The sequence below is a fragment of the Larus michahellis genome, chromosome 2 (assembly GCF_964199755.1).
Source record: "Larus michahellis chromosome 2, bLarMic1.1, whole genome shotgun sequence".
NCBI classification, from domain to species: Eukaryota; Metazoa; Chordata; class Aves; order Charadriiformes; family Laridae; genus Larus; species Larus michahellis.
The window spans coordinates 142,528,770-142,552,506 of NC_133897.1; the positions used below are offsets into that span (position 1 = coordinate 142,528,770).

At 40.1% G+C, this 23,737-nt stretch overlaps 1 protein-coding gene across 9 annotated transcripts in view; it reads right to left on the reverse strand.

The window, feature by feature from the left end:
* RUNX1T1 (RUNX1 partner transcriptional co-repressor 1) overlaps nt 1-23,737 on the reverse strand; it is a 118,460-nt gene that overhangs the window by 48,616 nt on the left and 46,107 nt on the right. For 8 of the 9 annotated variants that reach the window (XM_074577419.1, XM_074577413.1, XM_074577417.1 and 5 more), the window contains 3 exons: nt 5,952-6,089; nt 1,931-2,172; nt 1-61 (listed from right to left, as the gene is read on the reverse strand). The exon at nt 1-61 is cut by the window's left edge and continues 29 nt beyond it. In XM_074577419.1, the coding sequence (XP_074433520.1) occupies nt 1-61; nt 1,931-2,172; nt 5,952-6,089 (441 nt within the window). Of the gene's footprint in view, nt 62-1,930; nt 2,173-5,951; nt 6,090-14,112; nt 14,136-23,737 lie in introns of those variants that run through there. The other variant, XM_074577422.1, reaches the window with a different exon arrangement.

The window sequence follows — 23,737 nt, forward strand, 5'->3', positions numbered from 1 at the left end:
GTGGGAAGTTAGTAGCTTCTTGCAGTTTGGAATGAAATTCTTCAATTGTCAAAGTAGAATTCTGTTGAGAAAAAAAATTCTGTCTTGGTGACAAAATAATGAAAACACTTAGCAAGAGAAACAGTAACCAAAGCACTCTGAAATTGCTTAATAACTCGTTCTTGATATTGATAAGAGGATAAAGAAAAGCATGCCACATATTAAATTATTACCTTTTTAAAATACTCAAAGAAAACCACCAGCATCTCAGACATTCAGTGCCTGTTGCTTACAGTTTAAGTTCTCAGGTGCTAAGCATGGAAATGTTTTCACATTTCAAACATCAGTTAAAGCTGCTTCTCTCGACATTTTTTTTTTTATTTTCTACTGGAGCCTCTTGTAATTTTGTTCCCAGTGCAGAAGGCAATAAACATGCACAACTTTTTAAAGGCATGTTCCTCGTTGTTTTGAGGAGGAAACCTGCACTTTGCCTCTTGTACTTGTAAAAAGGTTTGTTTACCATGTTCTAAACTATATAGGAAAGTCATTACTTTGCAGCTGAGGGAATAATCTTGAAGACCACATGCTGCACAGGGCTGACCAAGGGAATCAGTGATATGTGGACATTCACAAGGAAAAGATCCTAATTTGCTCCTCAGAGCTCAGATGAAGGTAGAAATCAACTGTAACTAGCAAGCCCTTGATCCGAAAATCAAGGGCAGGTAGATGCTCCCAAAGGCATCTTTCATTTTTTCACTATTCCCCTTTCCACAGAGAACCATGTGACAAGCAAAACCACATAAAACAGGCATTTTGGATATGGAAACAAATGGAGGGTAGGACTTACTGAAGTTATACTGCCTACATTAAACTTCCTTTTCACACAGACTCAAGTGAAGGGGCACCCATTGCTGTCAGGTAGGGTTTTGTGAAGATACAAGCGGAGGACACCTGAGCCATAGTAATAAACAGTGCTGGCAGTCTTAGCTCCAAATGAAGTCAATGGCAACTGCAGCTGCTCAGAATAAATGCAAATTAAAGCACCACAACAGCATTTTTCCTGGTACATCTAATTATTGCTCAAGGAGATACACGGCAGACAACAATGTCTGGTAGAGAGAGAGAGGACTTCACTGGGAATAAAAAGAATCCTGGGCCAGATTCACAACAGTTTGTGTAAAATAGCAGCCCAATTTGACAGATGTAGGTAAGAAAAAGCTGAAATTTTCATTCAGCCATAATCACATAAAGATGACTTAAGTAGCAGCAATGCACCATCAGCTCCCTCATTGTTGGGTTCAATGAATACTGAGAAAAGGTTTTCCCCTGTGGAACCACAGTCCAAACATATATTCAGTTCATCCTTTTAACCAGTATTCCGTGACTATACATGTAGGGCACTCTCCTTTCCCCAGCCAACTAAACTAGGCAAGCCAAACTATATTTTACTACATCATATAATTCAAGGTAAGTCTACATTACAGGTGCTGCCAGCATAGCATTGTAGAATCATAGAATGGTTTGGGTTGGAAGGGACCTTAAAGATCAACTAGTTCCAACCCCCCTGCCATGAGCAGGGACACCTCCCACTGGACCAGGTTGCTCAAAGTCCCATCCAGCCTGGCCTTGAACACTTCCAGGGATGGGGCATCCACAGCTTCCCTGGGCAATGAAAACCTTTTACAGCATTACAGCATAACACTATACTGGCAAAAAGAGTCAAGCCTATATCTGGTTGAGAACAGCTGCCACTCATGGGCAGCTAGTAGTTACTTCTGTTAGCTCCAGCAGCAAGAGCCAGCACTTCATTCTTGCACGCTTCGTATCCTTAAAGTATGATATATGCAGTGTATGTGACCCACTCTTTTATATAATAAACATGTCAAGCACAAAAGAGGGAAAAGGAGAGAAAAAGATCACAGTCATTATATCATTGGGTTTTTTTGCTTACCACAAGTCCTAGCACAAGGGTACGCACTCTCTCCCCAATCTCTGGTGAAATGTCATTGCCAAACTGCTGTAAGGTTGTAAGAAATCTCTTCAGTTTGCTGAGTTGCCTAGCTCCACAAGCTGGCGGTAACTGCTGGTTAGCCAGAGAAGAGGAAGAGGAAGAGGATGGCCCATTGCTAAAGCCATTAGGAGGAGATGGAGCTCCATTTAACGCTGTTGGTGAATGGCTAGTGCCATTGGTTACTGAAAGAAAGAGAAGGGAGAATAAAATAGAGGGGGGGGGGGGGGGGGGGGGGAGAGAGAGAGAAAGAAGACAGAGGGGAAAATCCATCAGCTTATGTTTTCCGTGCTTGACCTCAAAATTAATTAAGATGCACAATCAAAGATAATTAGCCTTTTGACAGAGCGACACTCTGCAGTTTATATCTATTTCCCAGTAGCTGGTACTGAATGGTGTATGGATTGGAAGTAACAGCAGCTGCCTCTCACACAGCCCCCCCAAAGTGCTCCTGGACCTGAAAAGCATCATTTGAATACCAGCCTTTTGTCAGAGGATTTTAAAAAGACAGAGAGACAAAGAGCATGAGTGCATGTATGATTGAAGACAAAAAAAATTGCTCTTTGGGGTAGAAAAAAAAATGTGCAGACATATTTGACGAAGCCTCAGTTTATCTCTGAATATTTTTACTTGTGTTTTGTACACACAACTGACAGCTGTGTTTATAAAACAGGACTTTCACGTTTTAACCTTACACCACCCAATGAGAAGGTTATTTTTTCCGATACAGATTTCCTAGCTGCTAACATATGGAGCACACAAAATTGTTTGTGCAGGTACAAACGGTGCCATGCTCACTGGGGCCTGAAGCCTTGCAGCTAGGGCATGAAACTAGACTTCTGAAGACTTCTCAGAGGCCACAATCAAATCACTCGGCTTTCGTGTGCCAATACCATATCTCTAAAAAGGATAGGAAAGCATTCCCCTGCTGTTGCAAGGCTGCTGTGAGAATAACTATCTAAAGTACTAAGTGTTCAAAATTTATGGCAACGAGATTCATGCAGACATAGTGAAGACAACAACAGACATTTTCTGGCAGTGGTTTCAGTTTGATTCTTATCCACACTCCAGAAGAGAGCAGAGAATCAAACGGAGGACATCCTTTTCCATGCGGGTTACTTGGAACACCAACAGTCAAACACACCCTGTTGAGGTTGTTTGAGTCCGACTCGCAAAAATGACAGCGAATGGCAAGAAAAAGGATGGCTCTCTGGAAATATGAATGGTGCACTGGCAGGTGTGGGCACACAGCAGATGACTCTACTCAGCAGCAGCCGTGCTCAGCTGGCCATTGCCCTGGAGAAATGTGCTGATTTATTTCTTGGAAGTCACTCAGAACCATCCCAAAAAACATCAAAAAACAGGAACTTGTCTACAATCAAAAATGCATAGAAGTATTAGCCTAAATTGTTTCCTATTTAAAAGCACAACCATGGCAAGCTAGGAACCTAAAGAACTTTCAATATTTCTTAATGCCCAGCCTCTTTGAAGCCAAACATCCCTTTCTCTTTGTCACTTTCTCCATCAGTCATCTTCATTTTTAAACAGCAAGTCCTTTTTGAGCGTGGCCACCTATTACTAGATTTAAATCACTACCCTATTACCAGATTTAAATCATTACCACAATAATTCTGAAGGATCTTATGCCCTAGTGACCGAAGTGCCCTTCTGGAGGTCCTACAGAAAAAATTCTCTGAATGGTTACCTAGTTTCTGCTTGTGTTTTATCCTAGCTTTTGGTTGTCCATTCTAGCTGCGTGGGTTAGGGACAATAAGATGTGGGAAAAGAAAAAAGCTGGCCTCAGCAAGTTGAGCTCCATGTGCAGCTCCGAGCCACGCTCTCTGAGCACCGCGGGAGAGTGAGGTATCTGAGTAAACAAATACATCATGATTGCTAGGAACTTGCATAGCCAAAAGTCATCATACCATGAACTTAGTAACTGAGGATTGGGAAGAATAAGCACATGTCCTGCTCTAGCCTGACACCACCCAACAACTCAAGTCACTAGTAAAGTCACCCTAGGTAGAGGGTCCTGAGGCTATGATCAAGAATGCACAGGACAGCAGAGTTCATTACCTAGAATACATATGAGAAAGAGAAAAGCAGGTAAAATTTCTCCCACAACAAAAGAAATACAGAACTACTCCCCAAATGCAGCAGCTTTTTTTTTTTGTTTTAAATAGCCCACCCCATACTAATAGTTATATATCTTTGTAATGTCCGATTTTTCCAAGTGGCAAAGATCTACACCATTTCTAGAACAAACCCACGTCATTAATAAAACAGGATTTGGCATTTAATATTTCAAACTAATGAACGTCAAGAGTTTTTAGTCATCTAAGCCAAAGAAAACAAGCATACTCTTGACCAGAAAATAAGTATGATCTTCCTGGCCTACAGGCATTCCCGCTGTAGTAATAATAAATGTAACAGACACTCCAACGGAAGTGACTGTTCACTGTACAAGCTGGAAATGCTAAGGCCAAACTCCAAAATCTGACAGGGTAAAAGGCAATTAAAATTAGGCTTTTTTAGACTTCAAGTCTTCATACAAACAGCCCCCAAAATCCAGCTATGGTTCACACAGCTTCCAAAGTGCTGAACCCAATCAAATAAACAAACATTCAGAAATCTTGTGAGTACACTTAGGATTATAAGAGTGATTGAAGAAGAACATTGTCCTATTCCTTTTACCATTGACAAAAATTACCGTGAACTATGCAAAGTGCACCACACTTGAAAGCTTAATCTTTAAGAGCCCCATCCTGCAAAAACCTAGAAACAATTTAACTTTAGACCAGAACAGCTCCTAGGATGACTCAGGTGCTGGAGTTAAGAAAAACAGACAAATCTTTGCAGGATCAGGGTCACTGGGTTAAATTTGAGTTTATGCGAATAGCTGGCACAAACCCTCCTCACTGTTTAAGTTCGATGTAAATTGTCAGGACAGGGTTCCCTGGGATAAGTAGTACAAAGGCCTCCAGCTGGCCTTCTGTAAAGAGGTGAATTTTAAATAATGCATTTAACAGACAGAAAGGGACTAAACAGACACAGGCAAGACAAATAGAAAATGCTGCCTTCATTCTGTTTAGGCATATGTATTCTACTGTTCTAAAAATGTTTTATTTAAAATGTGAAATGTAAACACATTCTCATGTTTATACTATTACAAGGCAGTATAAAAGAGACCAAAAAATTTGCAGCTAAATCTTGGTAAGAGAATGTGGATCATTTCATGGCTGTGAAAAGAATAGTCCAGACAACATGCCAAATTCAAATCTCAGTCACAGTGATAGGAATGCAGAGTAATTCCATCAAGACTAGTACAGTTACTTGTTGTGTTTACATCAATAAACTGAGACAGAGGTGCAGCCCCAAGTGGTTTAGAGAAGTGGTCACAGACTAGAAATCTCAAGAGAAAACAATAAAAGGCCTTTATTTTTGGGTTTATAGCAATATTAACTAGACATTATATAGCACTTAAATTGAATTCTTCATTGAATCATAAGTGGGATGAAGATAAGTATTTTCTTTATGAATTACCCCCACTTTAAAAACCTAAAAAAAAATCCTGAAGAACTACTACCAAAGTTTCTATACAAAAGGGAACAGGATCCTTTAAAGGAAACAACAGAATAGCACAGAAGAGGAGAGGAAGGTTTTCTGTACTTCTCACGTAAAGACTGATATGAGCATTAAGTACACAGGAAACCAGTGCTCGCTGTTTTTTGACACTACGGCCAACCTGTCAATGAACTAACAACACAACTCTGAGATGAAGGACTTAATACCTTAAAGATGCATTAATGTATTGTGATCTTAGTTTTGCTTGATTACTTTATCGCAGTACAACCAAATGCTGCTCCTGCCATGTCATGCAGGTTTCCCTTCACATCTTTTGGTTTCTTGCATACACAATAGAAAGAATATGGAAAAAAAAAAGAAAGAAAATAAGTCTAATTACACGTTGTGGGCGTGAATGAACTGGTTCTTGGAGCTCCTTGGGTAGTGGGAGGAGGTGGCATGGTTGGAGGCGTCAGCCTGGATTGTGTCTTCACATCCACAGGTGAGTCTGGCATTGTGGAATGCTTCTCAGTGCGATCTGCAACACACACCACAGGAACACACCGTTTTATTTCCCCAAGCACACCCTCTCTGACAAAAACTTTAAAGCTAATACAAGAAGCGAGCCATTTCAGCACCTGCTGCAAAAGATTACACCTGATTATCTACTCCAGTGTGCTCTTCCCAAATTACATCATCTAAACCTTACTTAAGAAGGTGTAACACAGATGGTAAGACCCCATTTGTAGCAGTACTGCATTATCTTTTGTTTCCATTTCTAGCATGTACAGATGCTACCTCCCAAGCACTCCTGGAGCTGCAATAATGCCACCTCTCTTCAAGGCTCTTCCGTTAGCCAGGAGGAAAAAACAGACGAAGAGACAGGAAGGTAATAAATGCCCTTACGACAGCTCTTCCAGAACTGAAACCTGAAGCTCTTTAGTACAGGTGAGATATTGGGTGGGATATTGGTTGAAGCCAGCTCTTTTCATGTCTCTTCTCTGTAACACCTGCTGCCCTCTCCATTGCTTCTCTTTGTAACCATGGAGAGATACTCATGTTAAATACCGTGTGCCTCCGGGATCCCTTTACCACTCTGCCCCCGGTATTCTTACTTTCACCACAAAAATAAATGCAACATGCCAAAATGGTAAGTCAATTGTCACACATACATACCATTGTTTTTTAAAAAGCATCTAAGTTTGCACCTTCACACATTAACAGCAACTTTAATCTTCAAAACAGGTAAGTGGAAACATACCCATCCAAGAAAACAAAACAAACAAAAGGCAAAAACAGGCAGAACAGTTCTCTTGCAACTAAAGATGTAGAGATGCAAGATATTTGATATAGAAGCTATACATGTATCTTCTTTTTACAACATCTTTTTGGACACCTCTATGCTAAAATTAGAAAGGGAAAAAAAAAACCACCCAAGCCCTTATGTTTTGCCCATTTATCAAGAATGGGCAAAACATGACAACATTTAGCAACTGAAAGCAAAATTAAGGCTTCCTTACTCATGCCAGGAGTTTAGCGAGCCTTCTTGAGTAAAGATGAGTAAGATCAAGTTTAGCTTTTAATGGGCATAAGTTAAATTCTTCCATCCCTTCTTTTGGGGGGCCAAGGTTATTTATTTCATACACTGTGCTACGCAAGTCTTCCTGAGCTCCATTAAACTATTTGGCAAAGCAAGTAAGCACCGCTGCTAATGGGTAAGCATGTAAATCTGTGGGTTTAGTTCAAGACAATAGCAAAGTCCGTCACGTTCTATAAATTCCATCACTCCACTTTGCGACATGCTTTCCTTGTTCTTACTAACAACACACAAACTTCAACCACAGACTCATGTCTGAAATTTGCCCTGAGAGACACGAAGAGAAATTAAATGCAATGCACACATTTAACAAAGGAAGGGCACGTTTAAATGACCCTCAAACCACTATCAGAACATTTAATTATCGGAAATAAAAAATAAAAAAAAACACCAACAAAAAGACTCAAAACATACCCCCCCCCAAAAAAACAACCCAACAACAACAACAACAAAACCCTCACAAACATTAACAACGCATAACAGATACCAAAATTTCACTGCCTAAAACTGAGGAAGCATGTCCCAGAGATGCAGTGTGTCAGGTACTGCAATTACAGAAGCCATCTTCACCCTTTGTAGAAGTGTCCACAGACAATGCTTTAGTTCTCAGGGAAAGGGAGTCATTCATATAGAATTCAGAGACAAGTTTGGGGAAGATGAGCTGTGAAACACCCCCAGAACAGGATGAGGCGAATACAGCATTACAGGACCTGTAGTGTTGATCTAAGGTTAGCAAACCTCAGCTGTGTAGGGAGCGGTATCCAAAATGATTAGCATAAATATTAAGGCTGCTACACAGACAGGTCAGGTTTGATTTGCAAATCAAGCACCAGTAAATTATTGCATGCTGGAAAACAAAAGCAGTTTTTAAAACATATTCTTTACAAATTTCCTTTCCATATCGCTATACTAAAACAGTTAAATCTGTATCTTCAACAAGCTATTCCTTTAATATAAAGAACTATGAAAACTCATCTTGAAATGTTAATTGCTTCCTTAATAGCCGAATTCATCTTGCACTCACCTGAACCAACCTCAGCAACAAGGGAATAAATAGCTTTCAGCTCATGTTGCAACAGAGGGAAAGAGGCACAGCAGTGAGCCCAAGCCCTCCTAAATAAAGGCAAATATTTCTGCCATGCCAAGAAAGGAGAGAGAAAGGGAGGCTTGCCAGAGCTGGTGGGGAGATAACAGTGGGAACTGCTGGTCCATCTGGTTTTCATTCTGCTAACACTCACATTGAACTGTTAAGGAAGGCAGTCCAGGTACACAGATTTGAAGCATGTGGGAGCGCAGACACAGGCACAGAGGAGATGGAGGTGGGTGGAAGGAGTGAGAGAAATCGAACTCCTCTAACAGTCTGCTGCTCGCAGCGAGCAGGCACAGCCTGTATCCTCCAATTCAGCTGTTGATAAGTAAAAGCGATCCCGAGCCTGCACCCAACCGCACGGCTCCCGCTCCCCTCCTTTGCCGCATTTCAGAGTTCAGGTTTGAACAGAAACGCGCTCAGATTGGAGGGGGGGAGGCTTTCCCAAAAACCTGGCAATGTTTTGTTACTTAAATTGAACATGGCCGTGGGAAATAGCGTGTTGGTTTCGCCCTCCAATTTCAGATTGCCACTCTACCACGATCCAACTGGTTTTTACTCCCTCGAACAGTGTCTGCCACTCGGTTTGCAGATTGCTGAAATTATCCACAGACCCCTGCACTTCTCATATAAATCTAATGACATTAGGCTTGATTTTCCTAAATACCTTTCTTTGGAGCTCTTGGGGGTAAAAAAAAAAGCCTCTACAGGCCACTTACCTTTGCTTAACCTCTCTCTCCCCCTTACAAAGCCCTAAACCCTGCTCTGCTACTGTATGATCGCAGGCAGACAGATTTATCTCTGGTTGTCTGTGAGTTCCCTAGCCCTGTCTTCTGTAAGGAGATATAAGGCTCCTTTCAAGCACAGCTCAAAACAGTCCTAACCAGGGTACATGATTATCTCGTCAGAGCAGCGACTCTCCTTGGGGGAGCGGGGGGGAAAGGGCTTTTGAAGAAGTACAATGCAAAATGCAAAGCTCTCCCAAGTGCTTGGAGGACACCACCACCACCACAGCGCCCAGGAGAACAGCCTGCTCCATCGCAGCCTTTACATTCCACTTTCCAGCCCTCCTTATTAGCAAAAGTCCTGCAGGAGCCATTCTGCTCTTACTGCTGTTATTTACCTGTTCCTTCCTTGCCTCTACAGCTGGTCCCCTGACCTCCAAAGGAGCTCTCTGGGGCCAGGAGCACCTGCCCGCAGCAGCTCTGCGCCCACCTCGGTCCCACCACCCACAACCCCAGAAGCTCTGTTTTTAAGAGGAAGATCTCTCAGGGGATTGGAGTGGCGATGGAGCACAAAGCAGAGCCACCACTGATAAAAGCGTTACCAATTCTTGTGATCTGAACTCCTACAGCTTGTAGTATCTGATACTTATTCTAAAACTCCAGCTTCAACAAATCATTATTTTTTTAATTAAAAAAAAAAAAAATACCAGCAACAACAACTTTTACTCTAATTGTTGAAAAATAGCCTGATGATATGAAATCTAAAGGCAAAATGGTATTTAAATCATATTCACAAGCCAAGTTTCCCCTAAACCATGTTACCATTTTATTCCATGAGGGCTTTTATGTATAGACGTTCTTCATACAAACTCTCTACGGATATTCTGCTCTCCATACATTCAGAGGTGATGGGGGTTTGGGAGGGGAAGAAAGAATTCCTCAAGAGGAAAAACTGTGTTTTACATGTGAAATCCTGCCTGTGTAAGATTCCATGTACATTTGCTCTGGTTTTATAATACAGGAGCATATACACTGAACTTTGCCTGAAATTTGGAAGAACTTTAAGGATAACCATGTCTTAAAATTGCTTAATTTCTTGAATTCAAAAACATTTCTATGCTTTTGTGTCCAGCCAAACGCGTCATTTGCAAAGCTGGTTCTTTTTTTTCTGTTGGACTCTGATATTTCAAAAAATAATCCTGAACTAGCAAGGACACAACAGAAAGTTTCATACCGGCAGCATCCCATGGCATCCCACATTTCAGAACGCCGGCTGTGTATACAGAGAGAGAGACTTCTTTCAGGTGCAAAGATTTCTTCCACCAAATCCCTCTAAACAGTGACAGATTTGCACTCCTTAGCCCAGTTCAGATCAAATGGGGCTGAAACCAGAGGTCCTCCAAACTGGAGGGAAAAGGAGACATCTGCAATTCATTCTGCAGTGTTCGCTGCAATCAATTCAGGATGGAGATATATGGTGAAATAATGGTCTAGTCCTAATCCATACACACAACCCTCTGGTGCAGTGAGAGACTTAGAAAAAATTCAGAAAATATGTTTCAAGTATGCAGAGATCTATTGCATTTGCTTTGGATTATATTTTTTATTTAAAAAAAAAAAAACCAAACATTTTGAAATATACGTTCTTGAGTCTCTTTTACAGCGTAGAGGGAAGAACTGTGATTTTACCACAGAAGTATTTTCTCCATTTTAAATTAAAGAATGTTGTAAAACCAACTTTAAATTATTATATTTCTTCTGTGTATTTCTTGGTTCATGAAACTATACTGTTCTTGTCATTCATTCATTTTTTTATGGTAGGAGTTATTTTTATCACTATATTTAGCTGTTAGGTGAACACTGATATTTACCGTAAGCACAGCCAGCTTCTGAAGATAAATAGGGAAGAGACAAAGTAAAATAAGCAGGAGCAGGGGCAGAGAGAGATGTGCCTGTATTCAAACTGATTTACTTCCTGCATCCTATAAGATTTAGTCCATTTTTAAAACAAGGCGGTCTTTCATATATGGCAACATTTCAGCTCACGTGGCACCCTTCCAAGTCTAACGCATCAAGGAAAGCTGATGTATGGAACAAAATATGGAATATATAAATACTTTACTGATACCATTTCAATAGCCAATTCAATGTCAAGCATTTCTAGGAGTGGTGTGTTTTCAATTTCCTTTTTTAAATGAAAAAAAGTATGGTATAATATGCTGTGGCATTTATTTTACTTTTAGTTAGTGCAAACAGTTCCAGATGTATATTCAGGCATGAAAGATTCTTAAAAGACGCTCTATATTGATTGTACAGTACTTACAACTTCTGTGCCAACACGTTAAAAATAAAAATAAAAACTGCCAAATTAAAAGAGCCCATTGTCTTGCTTCCTTTAAAGTCACAGAAAGTACAAATCCTGCATATGACACACGGGATTAGAACCCGCCCCTGCCACCCAAACTATATGAACTGAGACCTAAATCTGTGGGATGTAATACTGATGGATGGCTACCTAGATGGCATTGGACTAATTGTGATCATTTTGAGGGGGATAGCATAGAATTTCCAAGCAGGTAGCTACAGGTTGTGAGTCACAGTAGTGACGAACCGGGAGACAGAAACCCAAAAGTCCACCTAAGAGAACAAATTACATGGCTCTTCCATCCATAATGCTATCACACTACAGTCAGTAAAGAACCTTCCCTCCTTCAGACCTGGCCAAGCCATGCAGCACCATTACAAGGCACCGTTTGTGGAGACCCACAACTCCCGACTCTCAGGCCTGCCACTGCGGGTTGAAAAGGATGCCTTGGTTGAAAAGGATGCATTCAACAATGCTCAGTATAAGCCTGATATATACAGTAAAGCTTACCCACCCCGTGCACTGCACACCTGGGAAAAACTGGAAGTCCTCCGATGCAGCCATAAAACATTTGGACAACACCGCTGCAGACCCTCTCCCAGCCAAGCATGCCTGGGACTTGCTTGAGATCGGTCCAGTCTTCATTCCATTTGTCTCTTGGCCCTTTTGACTTTTGCTTAATGAATAAACGAGGACCTAAACACAGTGGATGTTTTTGTGCTATAAACAACTGATCTCAAACTGGCATACTATAGACACAACGTCCTGTCAGCACCGGATGCAGTCACATTACTGACCTAGAAGGAAAACATTACCCGGTTTCCAGTTCCCCAGCGGAGAGCTTTTACTCCTTAGGTGATTTGCAGAAGGGCAGTATCAGAAAGCAGCTCAGACACTCAGACGCCATCTTTTGTCACAAAACATTACCCCTGCAAGCTTTATCCACCAGGAATGAGAATGCATGTGGGGCGAGTGACGGATGTGCACAGCAAAGTTTTCAAGACAACATAACGTTTCATTGCCTTTTTAGCGTGTCGGGTATGAAGCTCACATACTGAAGATGACCCTTTCGCAAGAGCAGTATCACAACTTTGCTGCAGTCTTATCTTGGTTCTCCTCTGCTCAGTTAGTTGAATGTTTCATATCACCAGCTATTCTTGAGAATAAATGAAAGCACGCTCAGTTTACCCATTTCTTCTCATTTAATATGCAGGAGCTGGAAGAAATTCTGCATCCTGGGAGTTCACTGAAGTTATCTCAGGCTAAGTTATCAGAGCTTTCTTCAAATGTGCTAAAAAAAGCCTCGAGAATAATGCAATCGCCACTCTGTCTCCTGAAAGCTGGAAGGGATTTTTGTGCTACTGTTTCCCTGTTTTAGTAGGAAGAGCTTGTGGATCGTGTAAACTAGCCGAATGACAGACAATGTTTTGCGTCATGTTCTTCATCCATAATGGCACCTTGACTGGTCCTACCATCATGACAACCAACTGAAAAAGCAGAAGCACTCTCTTTCATTTCAGTTCTCTAAGTTGAGAGGTGCTGACTGGCAAAAAACATGTCCCACGCTCGTGGCTTAGCAGCTGAAGGCCAGATAGTTACACATATTATAAAATAAGCAATGCATGAGTTCAGTTTCAGAGCTGAGACAAAAATGTTATGGCTTGGCTTTGCTTGGACATATTATTTTCTGCTGAAGGAAATAAACTTGTCTTACCATATAATTTCATTTAAAAAGAGGGGGGGGAAGTAGAAAAATAATATTTTTCCTCTCATTTAACAATCTGACATGTTTTGACAGCTTCAAAACTATGATAAATTCACTTTCAGTTATTTAATAATTAAAACCTGACTCCTGTCAGAACTGCGCCTTCTTTTTTAAATGCCTCTCCTCCTTCCCCCTTCACAGCTTTGCAGATTTTACCATCTAAAATTGCTTGAACATACAAAGCAATGCAGGGAAGAAGAACACATTCTAGATCTAGATCTACTACGACAACAATGGTTTATGAAATACTTTAGCAAGAACAGACAAGCAAAATAAGGGGCAAATTGTGGCAGCTGCCCTAAGTTTCCATAAGATCCCAGAAAATAAAGTCTACAAGTTCCCTTGTCATGGCTGAACACATACCAGTTGGCCCGTAACAAAGGTGAAGACAATGTGGATTTATTCTGAATACCCCACCAAGCATCATGAAAATGCCTCTATGTATGCATAACTAAAGCAGTAAATAAGCAAACAGACACACAATCATTATCGAAATACTATTTTCCTGTTTACATTGTTTCCTGGATCTTTTCTTCTTCGTTTTGTTGACAAGTTACCAAACTAAGAACTGTGTGTTTTGAGTGGTTTTCTTTCATGTCGCAGGAACTATTACTGCTATTCCAAAACCAGCTCACAGAACACGGAAGGCCCAAGTGAAGTGAAACAAGACGTATCCATTGCCTCCAGCATGAAGAACTGAAGAACAATCACAGCAACTGGTGGCCAAACCCACTCCCTGTCCTCCACTACAAGCTACGGAGGTGACAGCCCCTCCACATTAGCAATCATTCCCTTCACTTCTCCTATACTTATAGAGGAAACCACTGGGGTGTCTTTGGATGTGGCTTCCCAGAGACTCCCCGACCAGTAATTTACTTCCTTTTTGTACCATCTTCTCTGGAAGACATACCCTTGTCAGGATTGCCAGTTACTTAACAAACTACAGATGAAGTTAGACTGATACCCAAGAAACTGAAACGCCATCAGCATCAAATTGGTGTTGTTTGTATGCTGTTACGTACCCAACCACACACAGCACAGCTCCTTCCCACCAGAAGTAAGAACATTTTCTCTCCCAACACCAATTTCCAAACTTGCTCTTCAGAAGCATATTTATGTTTTCAATCCAAAGTTTGTACGGTCCTAAATTAACAGTAAATAGTTTGTTACACACAGCTTAAAGTCTGGAGCAAAATAAATATGAACTCCTTTATTTTTAATGCTCTTACACAGTGTAAAGCACAGCTGTACCCATTTTAGAAAAGTCCTGAGAGAGTACTGATACCAGTATTCCATTAGATTTAATTAGAACTGAAGTCTCCAATACAGACTAGATAAAATAATCTAAAATAACTTACTTACATTCAGGACAACTTTATGTATTAAATTACTCTGCCAGCAAAAAAGTTATTATGGCTGTACTTTTCAAAGGCACTGCTTATATTTATAAAACATGCCAGAAGTCCTTTAGGCTCAAAATGAATCAAACATGGGTGTATAGGAGGTGATATTTTCCATGGTTATACATCTGAAAAGATGACAGAGGGACTACTAAGAAGGTAATGGATATACATCTGGCTTTGCTTGTTTTTTAACTGTGGAATTTGTCACAGACAAGTCAAGATCCTCTAAGGTTTGTAGTGGTCTTGGTCAGTCTGGGCCAGACTGCTCCTCACCTCGTGGATCAAGTTTCCAAATCTCCGCTCTACCAGATTGCACAGATTTACCTATCCAAGAACCCGATTCCTCCCTGTGGTATTTCAAATGATGAAAACTTTGTTCTGTTAGGCCAAATGTGTATGCCTGGGGAGTGAGACCTTACCCATAAGACAGAAAACACGGGTGGCCAAACTCCCTCCCAAGAGCAAGTACCACTCCAGTCCGAGGAAGGCTGCTAATTTCTCCCATCTAATGCAGACAGCTAAATTAGCAGACTAGACACACATATAATCAGTGAAAAGAAGAGTTAGAGCTTCTAATTTATTAATTCCTAAGGCTGCTAAGCCAGATGGTATAAATATTCCTGTAGAGATCTAGGTCCTTTGCCTCGTAAGAATCAGGGGCAGAGTGCTCTACCAGTGTGGCTGGCATACACGAAAATCCATGCTCCTCAGTCACCAGGTATACTAACTCCTTGGTTTCTAGCCAGACAGCCAAGACAGGTATTAATCCACCAACAAAAAATACGTATTGAAACATATTTCCCCAGATACCCTCACTTAGGCGCTGCCACTCTTACTGCCGCTACCAGCGACAGAAAACTGAAACTATAGGCTTTTCCCCTATCTTGGTATTATACACTGACAGTCCTCAAGTAGTGCAATTTATTACCCTAATCAGTACTTCAGCATTTTTTGAAATACAGACTATCATTTCACATCATCAGATGATGCCATTAAAGACATCTTGTGTTTACATGACTGAGTGTCTAGACAGAGTGTGAGAAAATACTCATTATTAGTTACAAGTCAGCCCCTCCTCGATGCTGCGTGTCACACCAACTGTCTTTTATTTTGGGCACTGGATCGCACCTGAAAGGAGCAGTGGGGAGGTGGGAGGGGGGAAAGAGATTCTCAGAAACTCCACATGAAATTAAGACCCTCCATCTCAAATACTTTCATAGATGAGGTAACACTACTTATTGACAAATAAATAAGCTCACAAGCAAAACAAATGTTACCATTAGCAAAACCAAAAGTATATTTGAAATCAATTGTGTGATTTAATATATCACATGCATACTTAGATGTTAATATAAAATGATGTAAGCATGTGAAGGAAGAGGGAAAGGAAGAAACTTGTGTATGTCATGTAAAACCAGACTAACAAACGTAAAAGCAGATTAAAATCCTTTCTGAAGACAGTGAATACACAAAAATTCACACTGGTACCGAAATCAGGTTAGCTCACCCCAGAAGAGAGGTGCTGGGTTAGCCTGTTAGTGCCCAGCCCCAGAAACACTCAGGAATATGTGCTTAACTATAGATACTGAAAACAGCTGTAGGCAAACTAATGAGACCACTCACAGGGCACACAATTACACGCAACGTTTCTAGACCTTAAAGTATCACAACAGTCTCAGTCTTGCACAATAAACTTCTTCTTTTAAAGTAGCTTCCCTATGTTTTGAATTTTAAATATCAGACACACACACACACACACAAAAAGACAACCAAAAAGAACCAACCCATACAGCTAAAGCCTGAATTGAAAAAAAAAAAAATCAGCAATTACTACAGAAACCACAAAAAACATAAGCAAAATATTAGAACAACTTTAGGTATCACAGCATTACCTTGCTTGACAGTTGTACAAAACATGCTTCATTTCATGCCCAGCAGAGTCAAATCAAATGTATTCTTCCCTCTCCCCTCCCACCCCAACAAATACACAAAATCAAAAGGTTTTCTATTTATAGAACCTAATTTTCATCAAGACAGTTATTGCAACTAAACCAGTTATTCCAACACAGCAATTTAATTTTGACCTTTATGGATCAGTATGTCTTCCATGGCTTACTTCTACACATGTGCATGTATGTGCGTGTGTATGCACACACACTCGTACACATCACGTGTATGATACATACACATACAGTGTGATACATACACACACACCAAGTTTCACTTCTTCGATTTTGTATATAAAAATACTTACTGTGATTATTATTTTTTTTTCATTCTGCTTTAGAAAATTGTAAGAAAGAAAGAAGTCTCCAGTTACACTGAAGGGAGTGTTAAATGGGAGGGGAAATTGCAGGGTGAGAAGTCAGACACCAGAGAGAAACCACTCAATGCTACAAGTGCAAGAGAAATATTGACAAAGTAAAGAGGTCTGGTGCATTTGAACTCTGAATGTTCAACGCGGATGCACTTAACCCTTGGTAATACAGTAAGTTTTCTTGTACATGAAAGAATCTCGTGTACACGAAAAGAATCTTATGAAAAGCAGATTTAACTCTGTGCTATGGAAACGCCCTACATTTGGCTTTGGGTCTACTTGGATATCCACATTTTGCTTCATTGAGAAGCAGATTAACGAGAGGAGGAGGCATTTTTATGAGAAAGGGAAGAATATTCAACAGAAAATGAGGAAAAGAGAAGGAAAGAAACTCTGAGGCAGGGTAGAAGGTGGTTGAGAGGGCATCCTCTTCCCATGAGGTGGCAACAGCCCCAGGATGCACCTTCAGCGTTCGCAGGTGGGACCGGAGTGTCCGATGAAAGGGTACACTGCGAGAATTGTTGCCCGGCTGGGAGGACGCTTTGGCAAACAGTCGCTGGAAATTTTTCCAGGTGACTGCTGACCACCAGAGGGAGCCGATATTGTGCAGCCGCAGAGGGAGAAACTCCTTCTCTGTGCGGAAAATTCAAAATAAACGGCACAGGACTCAGAAAGTTCAAGGAAGATGCTGTAAGAAAAGTTCCTTCCATCCTCAAAAGTTAACCTCAGCTGTGCGATATAGGAAGGAAAGCTTATGATACTGTGTATGTATACATCAGTATGTACTATTCTGTTTCCAGAGTAGAAAACAACATTAAGTATTTGTCTCTAAATTTTGGCTATTAATATTTCTTCTTCAAAAGAATAACTGGACAGTACTGGCTGCAACAGAAGATTGTTTTCAGTGCCTCCCATTGTCACCTATCTACCCCAGCCAAACAAGCCAGATGTTTCACCCCCCACTTAACTTACACCCCACCCAACCCCCACCCCACCCAAATCCTGTTTTGGAGATAGCTTTCTATATGAAATACTCAAAAAGTGAAATTGCAGCAGGCAGCACATCATGGCAGCAGCATGACAACAATCACACACTATATCCACTCATAGGAACCCAGGTCGTGCTCACACAATTACAGCCATGTGATGAGCTATGAATTTGAAAATACCCCACCAAAACTTAACACCATTTATTTTTTGCACCAAAATGCAGAGAACAAAACAAAACTAAGTTTTTCTTCGCACCTATAATCAGTCAAAGAGGTCAAATGGCAAGCAGGGCAAAAATTAAAAAAAAATAAATAAATAATAATAACAACAACAACAGAGCAGCTCACATAGATCTTTACAAACATCTTTCTGGTACCACATACATATTTAAAAAGCTAAATCACAATTGCAGAGACAATTCAAAAGCACAGAGAGACGGTGACTGCCCTGGGATCTCCTGTGAGGATATGTTTCTTTATGGTCTTCACTTGGAATAGAAGATGTAAAACACATCAGTTGTTGCCTGGTAGGCTTTAAATTGCTTGGGATATGAAGAAATAAAGAACTGCTGAACTGCAACAACTATCCAAAGCAAATTCTGGAATTATGAAAGGAAAATTTAAAAAGGGGAAAACAGGAGTATCTGGATGAAATGCTAAACAGTTAACAAGAGTAACTGTCCCCAAATGAGTTCCTATCCATTATCTTTTTCATAATTATTGCAACAGAGCAAGTAGCTTCAGTAACTGTGCATACAAATGACCTATTAGAAACTTAACAGGTCATTTCCAAAGGTGATTATGAGCGCTGACTTACAGAGCTACTCCGTTTTGCACATAATTCTGTTCAATGCCAACAATCTGCACAAAATTAAGATAAAATGTGTTTCCACAAGACTGAGTGGAAATAAACTTTCAGAAACTAAAACCATTGCCTCAGAAGTTATGAGGTGGTGAACACTGATGTATCAAATGCAGTCATTTTCATAACTGAAATGTTAAAAAATTTGCTTTTGCCTGTGCTGTGGTGTCAGGAGAATGGAAAGAAGAGGAGGCAGAAATTATATATTAGAGCTCTTACAATGCCACGTGCTATAATTAAATGATGATGAGTGTAACAGCAGAAAGTCTAAGGTTAGATAGAAGGGATAAAATGCATAGTAGGGTATCAGAGTGGACACTGCTATAGATCACAGTATGAACAGCAGAAACACATGAGTAGATAAAGATACCTCAACCAACTCTTAAAAAGAGTTCTTGCAAGAAAAGGATGCTCTTCATCACAACAGTCTTCTTGTGATGAAGAGCAGAGTCCAGCTATTGGCCCTGTTTCTAAATGGGTAGCTGTTTGTGCTTTCACTATAAGCGAACACGCAACAGGTTTTGTATTAGAAAGTATTAGAAAACGATTCCGAACCACCATTTAAGGAGAGCAATAAAGGACAGGAGCGTCGATGTGCAGCTTCCTCGGTTGCTGAGGTTGTTAAGAAACAGTAGGAGACACAGAAAGAGATCCTGGTACTCCCACTGTGAATGGCTAGGGCACGTTTTCAAGAAGTTAACTGAGCAAACCAGAATGGGTTCACTTAAAATGTGCAGGGATAAAAGGTAAGAGCAAGCGTGCCAAGCTACATTAACCAGGGGAAACAAAAGAAATACCAGATAAATGAGAAAACAAAACTATAAAAGTCTTTGATCTTAATTGAGATGAACAAAGGTTGTGACAACTTACAAATAGCTACCAATATCAGCGTAGCTTGGGTATAAACCTGCCTCAATGGCTGAGAAAGAAATGGGTGAAGAGGGAACCAAACTTGGACAAAAAAAACCCTGATTCTGGAGACGTGTATGTGATTGTTTTACAGGAAGTAGTGAAACAGAAAATGGAATTCTGATACTGATTGTTCTTCCCTTGCTTTCTCTTCTAGCACAGAAAGAGAGGAAAGAAGAGGTGAAACAAACACACCGAGGTACTATTACACGGTTCAGTCAGGCCAGGGATCTCGGGAGCCTCTCATCATACCTTCCTTTCCTCCAGCGACCCCAACCCCTGACAAGAATGGGGACAAGAAACTGGATGACCTCCTTGGTTCTGCAGGGAGCCAGCAGCATTCTCATTTATTACCCCTCCACTTCTTCTGTTTCTTTGTCTTATTGTCTAAAACAATCTATCTTTCTCTTTTTTTTACCATCTCAAATGTAGACTTTGAACACATGCTCTGCATCATGTTATGTCATACTGGAATAACTCCTTGAAACACTAAACTTCACTTCTGATTATTTATCTAAAAGCTTTGTTCTCTTTTAAACTGTGTGTATTTTGTTGGACTGTATTTACTGATAGCTAAACTCCCAAGCCTTGAACCTGCCATCTCAAAGAAGCTGATGCAGAAGAGTCCAAGTAGAGTTTACTGTCGGTTTGTAATGAGACTAAAATGATAAATCTCTCTACTGAAAGCCAGCTGCTTCATTCTTAACTCTGATCCCCCCCCCTCTTTTCTTTTGCATTCTAGCTAGCATACAGCTGTAATAAATGTGGCTCTTCTCACAAGCCGTGCAGATGTTAACAGTTCTGTAGGACATCAAGAAACATTTCAAGAATCTTGTAAGTGCTGACTAAACTTGCTTGAATTACCCACACTACCTCCTCCACATTCCTATTCAGTAACATTAGCCTTCCTGAATGTATTAAGAAAAAAAAATAATTAGCATTTAAGCCAAGACGTTAATATCTAGTCTAAATGCACTATCAATAAACAAGGAATGTTCTTAAGCCATCAGACAACAGATATTCAGATAGTGCACCGAAAGAAGTCAATTTATTCTTTGTCAAGATGACTAATGCATTTTTCATTTCTTATCTATGCAAGAGTGGCTAAATGACTGTCTGAAAATATGTATTTATAAAAGTCACGGCTGGATGTATTGGAAAGAAAGGATCAGAACTATAGCAAAATCTTTTCTTTTCTAGTAATCAAGTGGATTAATACTAAATTAGAGTGAAGGAGTTCAAAGTGCTACCTAGTACATTTTTATTAAAGTTGTATTAGCATGACAGTCATATGCATTAAAGATTAAGCTAAAGCCTCAAACCACAGTTGGTTCTGGGCAGGAGCAAGAGTCCAGCTGTGCAGGTAGAGGACTAGATACCAAATGCATTCATTAAGCGGGTCTGTACTAGAGGAACGGTTTTAATATTCTTCCCTCTTCAAGTTGCAAGCTTAGTCTCCTTTTCAGAGTAGGACTTTCAAAATGCGTGAAGCAGTTTAGAAGCACAGTCACCAACAAAGGCAAATGTGACTAGTACTCATGTATTACTCCAGACACTTGAAAATCCCACATCAAATACCCTACCCTGTATGTAAACTTCACACTTTCAAAACCTTACTGGAAGGAGGGCTGCAGAGCGATTCACGGCACTGAGCCATAAAAGGATCACAATCTTTGACAAGTTCAGAAACAAAATGTGCAGTCGAGAGTTTCTACGGTGCAGTTTTGAGATTGTCTCCAGTCAAGTGTCAATCTCTGCAGAGTTTCAAAGAGGACAGGGTAGGGAGAAATAAAACGAACACATCAGTACATTTCCTGCAAGGGATCGATAAAAAGACCTCACTCCTACAAAGACTTACATACCTGCTCAACTTCAGATACTTATCCTATTATGGTAGCACACTTGAAATTAAAATCAAGTCTTTGAAGAGGCAGGGCCCAAATAATTTACCATGAAATGCAGAATTCAGGGTATTGTTTGTTCTTTAATGCAGCAATACAGGAAATCTGAATATAAAGCAGAATTGCAATGTGCTGTTTTTTAAATGCTTCATGACACTGCTTTTAGAGTAATTTCATCAAAATGTCATAAAAAGTGCATTTAAGCATTTCGAGATAAGCAAAACCACAATAGACTACAACCTTAAAAAGAAGTTAATGTAATATTAACAGAAGCTATGTAATTAGCTAGTCCAAAACCTCAACCTGTCTTTAAGCTTCCCCAAAGAAAATAAATTGGGAGGAGAGAGCAGGAAGAAAAGAACTTAAAAAAAAAAAAAAAAGGAGAAAAATAAAAAGAGAGGGGAAAGAAAACGCACACGAGCCAGAGTCCCTCACTGCTGTTATTCCTCGGTGAGCGGAAATGCTCAGTTCAGTCATGGCTTAGGAGGCATAAACATCATTGAAATTCAAAGGCAGCTCCGAGAAAGAGGACGCCTCAATTGGTATGCAAGTGGTGTTTTCTCGCCCTGAATACATTATGAACTTGCAGCATGCTAATATGCCATGCTATCATAAGCACCAGATGGAACAGTAGGCAGTATATGTCCCATCAAACCTCAGGAAGATGTATTAATGTTCCTGCTCTTTTTTTTCTCCCCTTCCCCTCCCCCTTCCCTACTACAACCCTTCAGCTGTGTCCCTAGACTGGCACATTTCTTAGCATCAGTCACCTGCTCCTGCAGCACAGTTCTCCAGGGTTGCCTCATCTTCACCAGGTGGTGCCAAGCATCTTTTCAATCTTTTTTATCGCAGAAGGTAAAGGCCACAAGACGTGTCAGGCTGTGCTTACTGAAGGGTACCGAGTACAAAAGATAACATCATGAGATAAATGATAGATGAAGAAAGACTTCAGGTTTAAAGCTAGCACAATTGTTTTAAATTATGTATAAGTAGCACGGCACAAATTTCCCCCTCAATACTATTGGCAAATGAAGAATTGGGGGGCAGTGGTGAAGGGTAAGATTTTCTGTGAAATGAAATAAAACAGAGGAAACTGGATTAAAGATCTCTGAACTGAATTCCCTTTTTTTTTTTATTCCAGAGAAGACATACACAATTCAACAGCCATGTATAGGGTAGGGGGCAGGGTTTAATTTTAAATGAGGATATGAAATGGCACACAGGCAAATTAGTGTACAGGATTTTGATATGTTTTTTTAATTAGAGACATGACATTCTTTGACTCTTATGATTAAAGAATTGCTTGGACCTGTATGTATGATTCTAAAGAAGTGTAGTCTTTTAATAATGATTTGCATCATTAATGAATTCAGTTCCAAGCAGGTTTTATATGACTGAAGAGACATGCAATCTAGTATTCTGTATGAAAGTATGTGCATACGTATACAAAAGTAAAACATAGATGTTCTGGTATCACCTGATTTTTCCCTGTCTATTCATAGAAATATGCCTCCCATTGAAATATATTGTTTGCAAGAAATTTTTATTTTCTTTATTTTTTCCCTCCTACCAGGCCCTTCAAAAGATAAAATGAGGTCCTTGAGACCGAAAATGAAGAGTCTGTGCATTCAACCCACACGTAAGAAAGACCTGAGATGGCTGAAGAAAAGCCAATCAGCTTTCTGCATTTGAAGCTTTAATGTTCAAGTGTTTTTAAACAGGTTTGTTTTTCAGAAAGAAATCGCATCAGTAAACATTTTGCTAATTTCTTATATTTTAGAAACCACCTGCTGATTTACAAACAGCTCTCACTATGCATGTAAATCTATTCTTTTCCTAACAACATTAGCCTTCTCATAAATACAGTCTAATTCTGCAAGATGCTGAGCATTTGCAACTCACATGAACTTTGCTGGGATTAACATTGCTCAAAACCTCACAAGGGCTAGCTACGCGACTTATCTGTTGCACGTGTATGAAGGATTTTTCCAAGTATTAAAGATCTGGTTGACAGGGATTCCCTCCCCGCCCCCCTCCAATGCTAACTAAAATAAAAAATAATTACCTTTTCTCTCAAACAAAGCATTTTACAACTGTTATTCACAAATAACAGGCATTATTCTAGCATCTCTTAAGTCTAAATAGACTCTAAGGCAAGGATGTCTTAGCGACCGAGTCAGAAATCAGACCATTTGTTTTCCTTTTTCTCTTCCTACTGAATATTGGGGGGCTTGCTTTGTGTCTTAATATATAGCCTTTAAAGGTA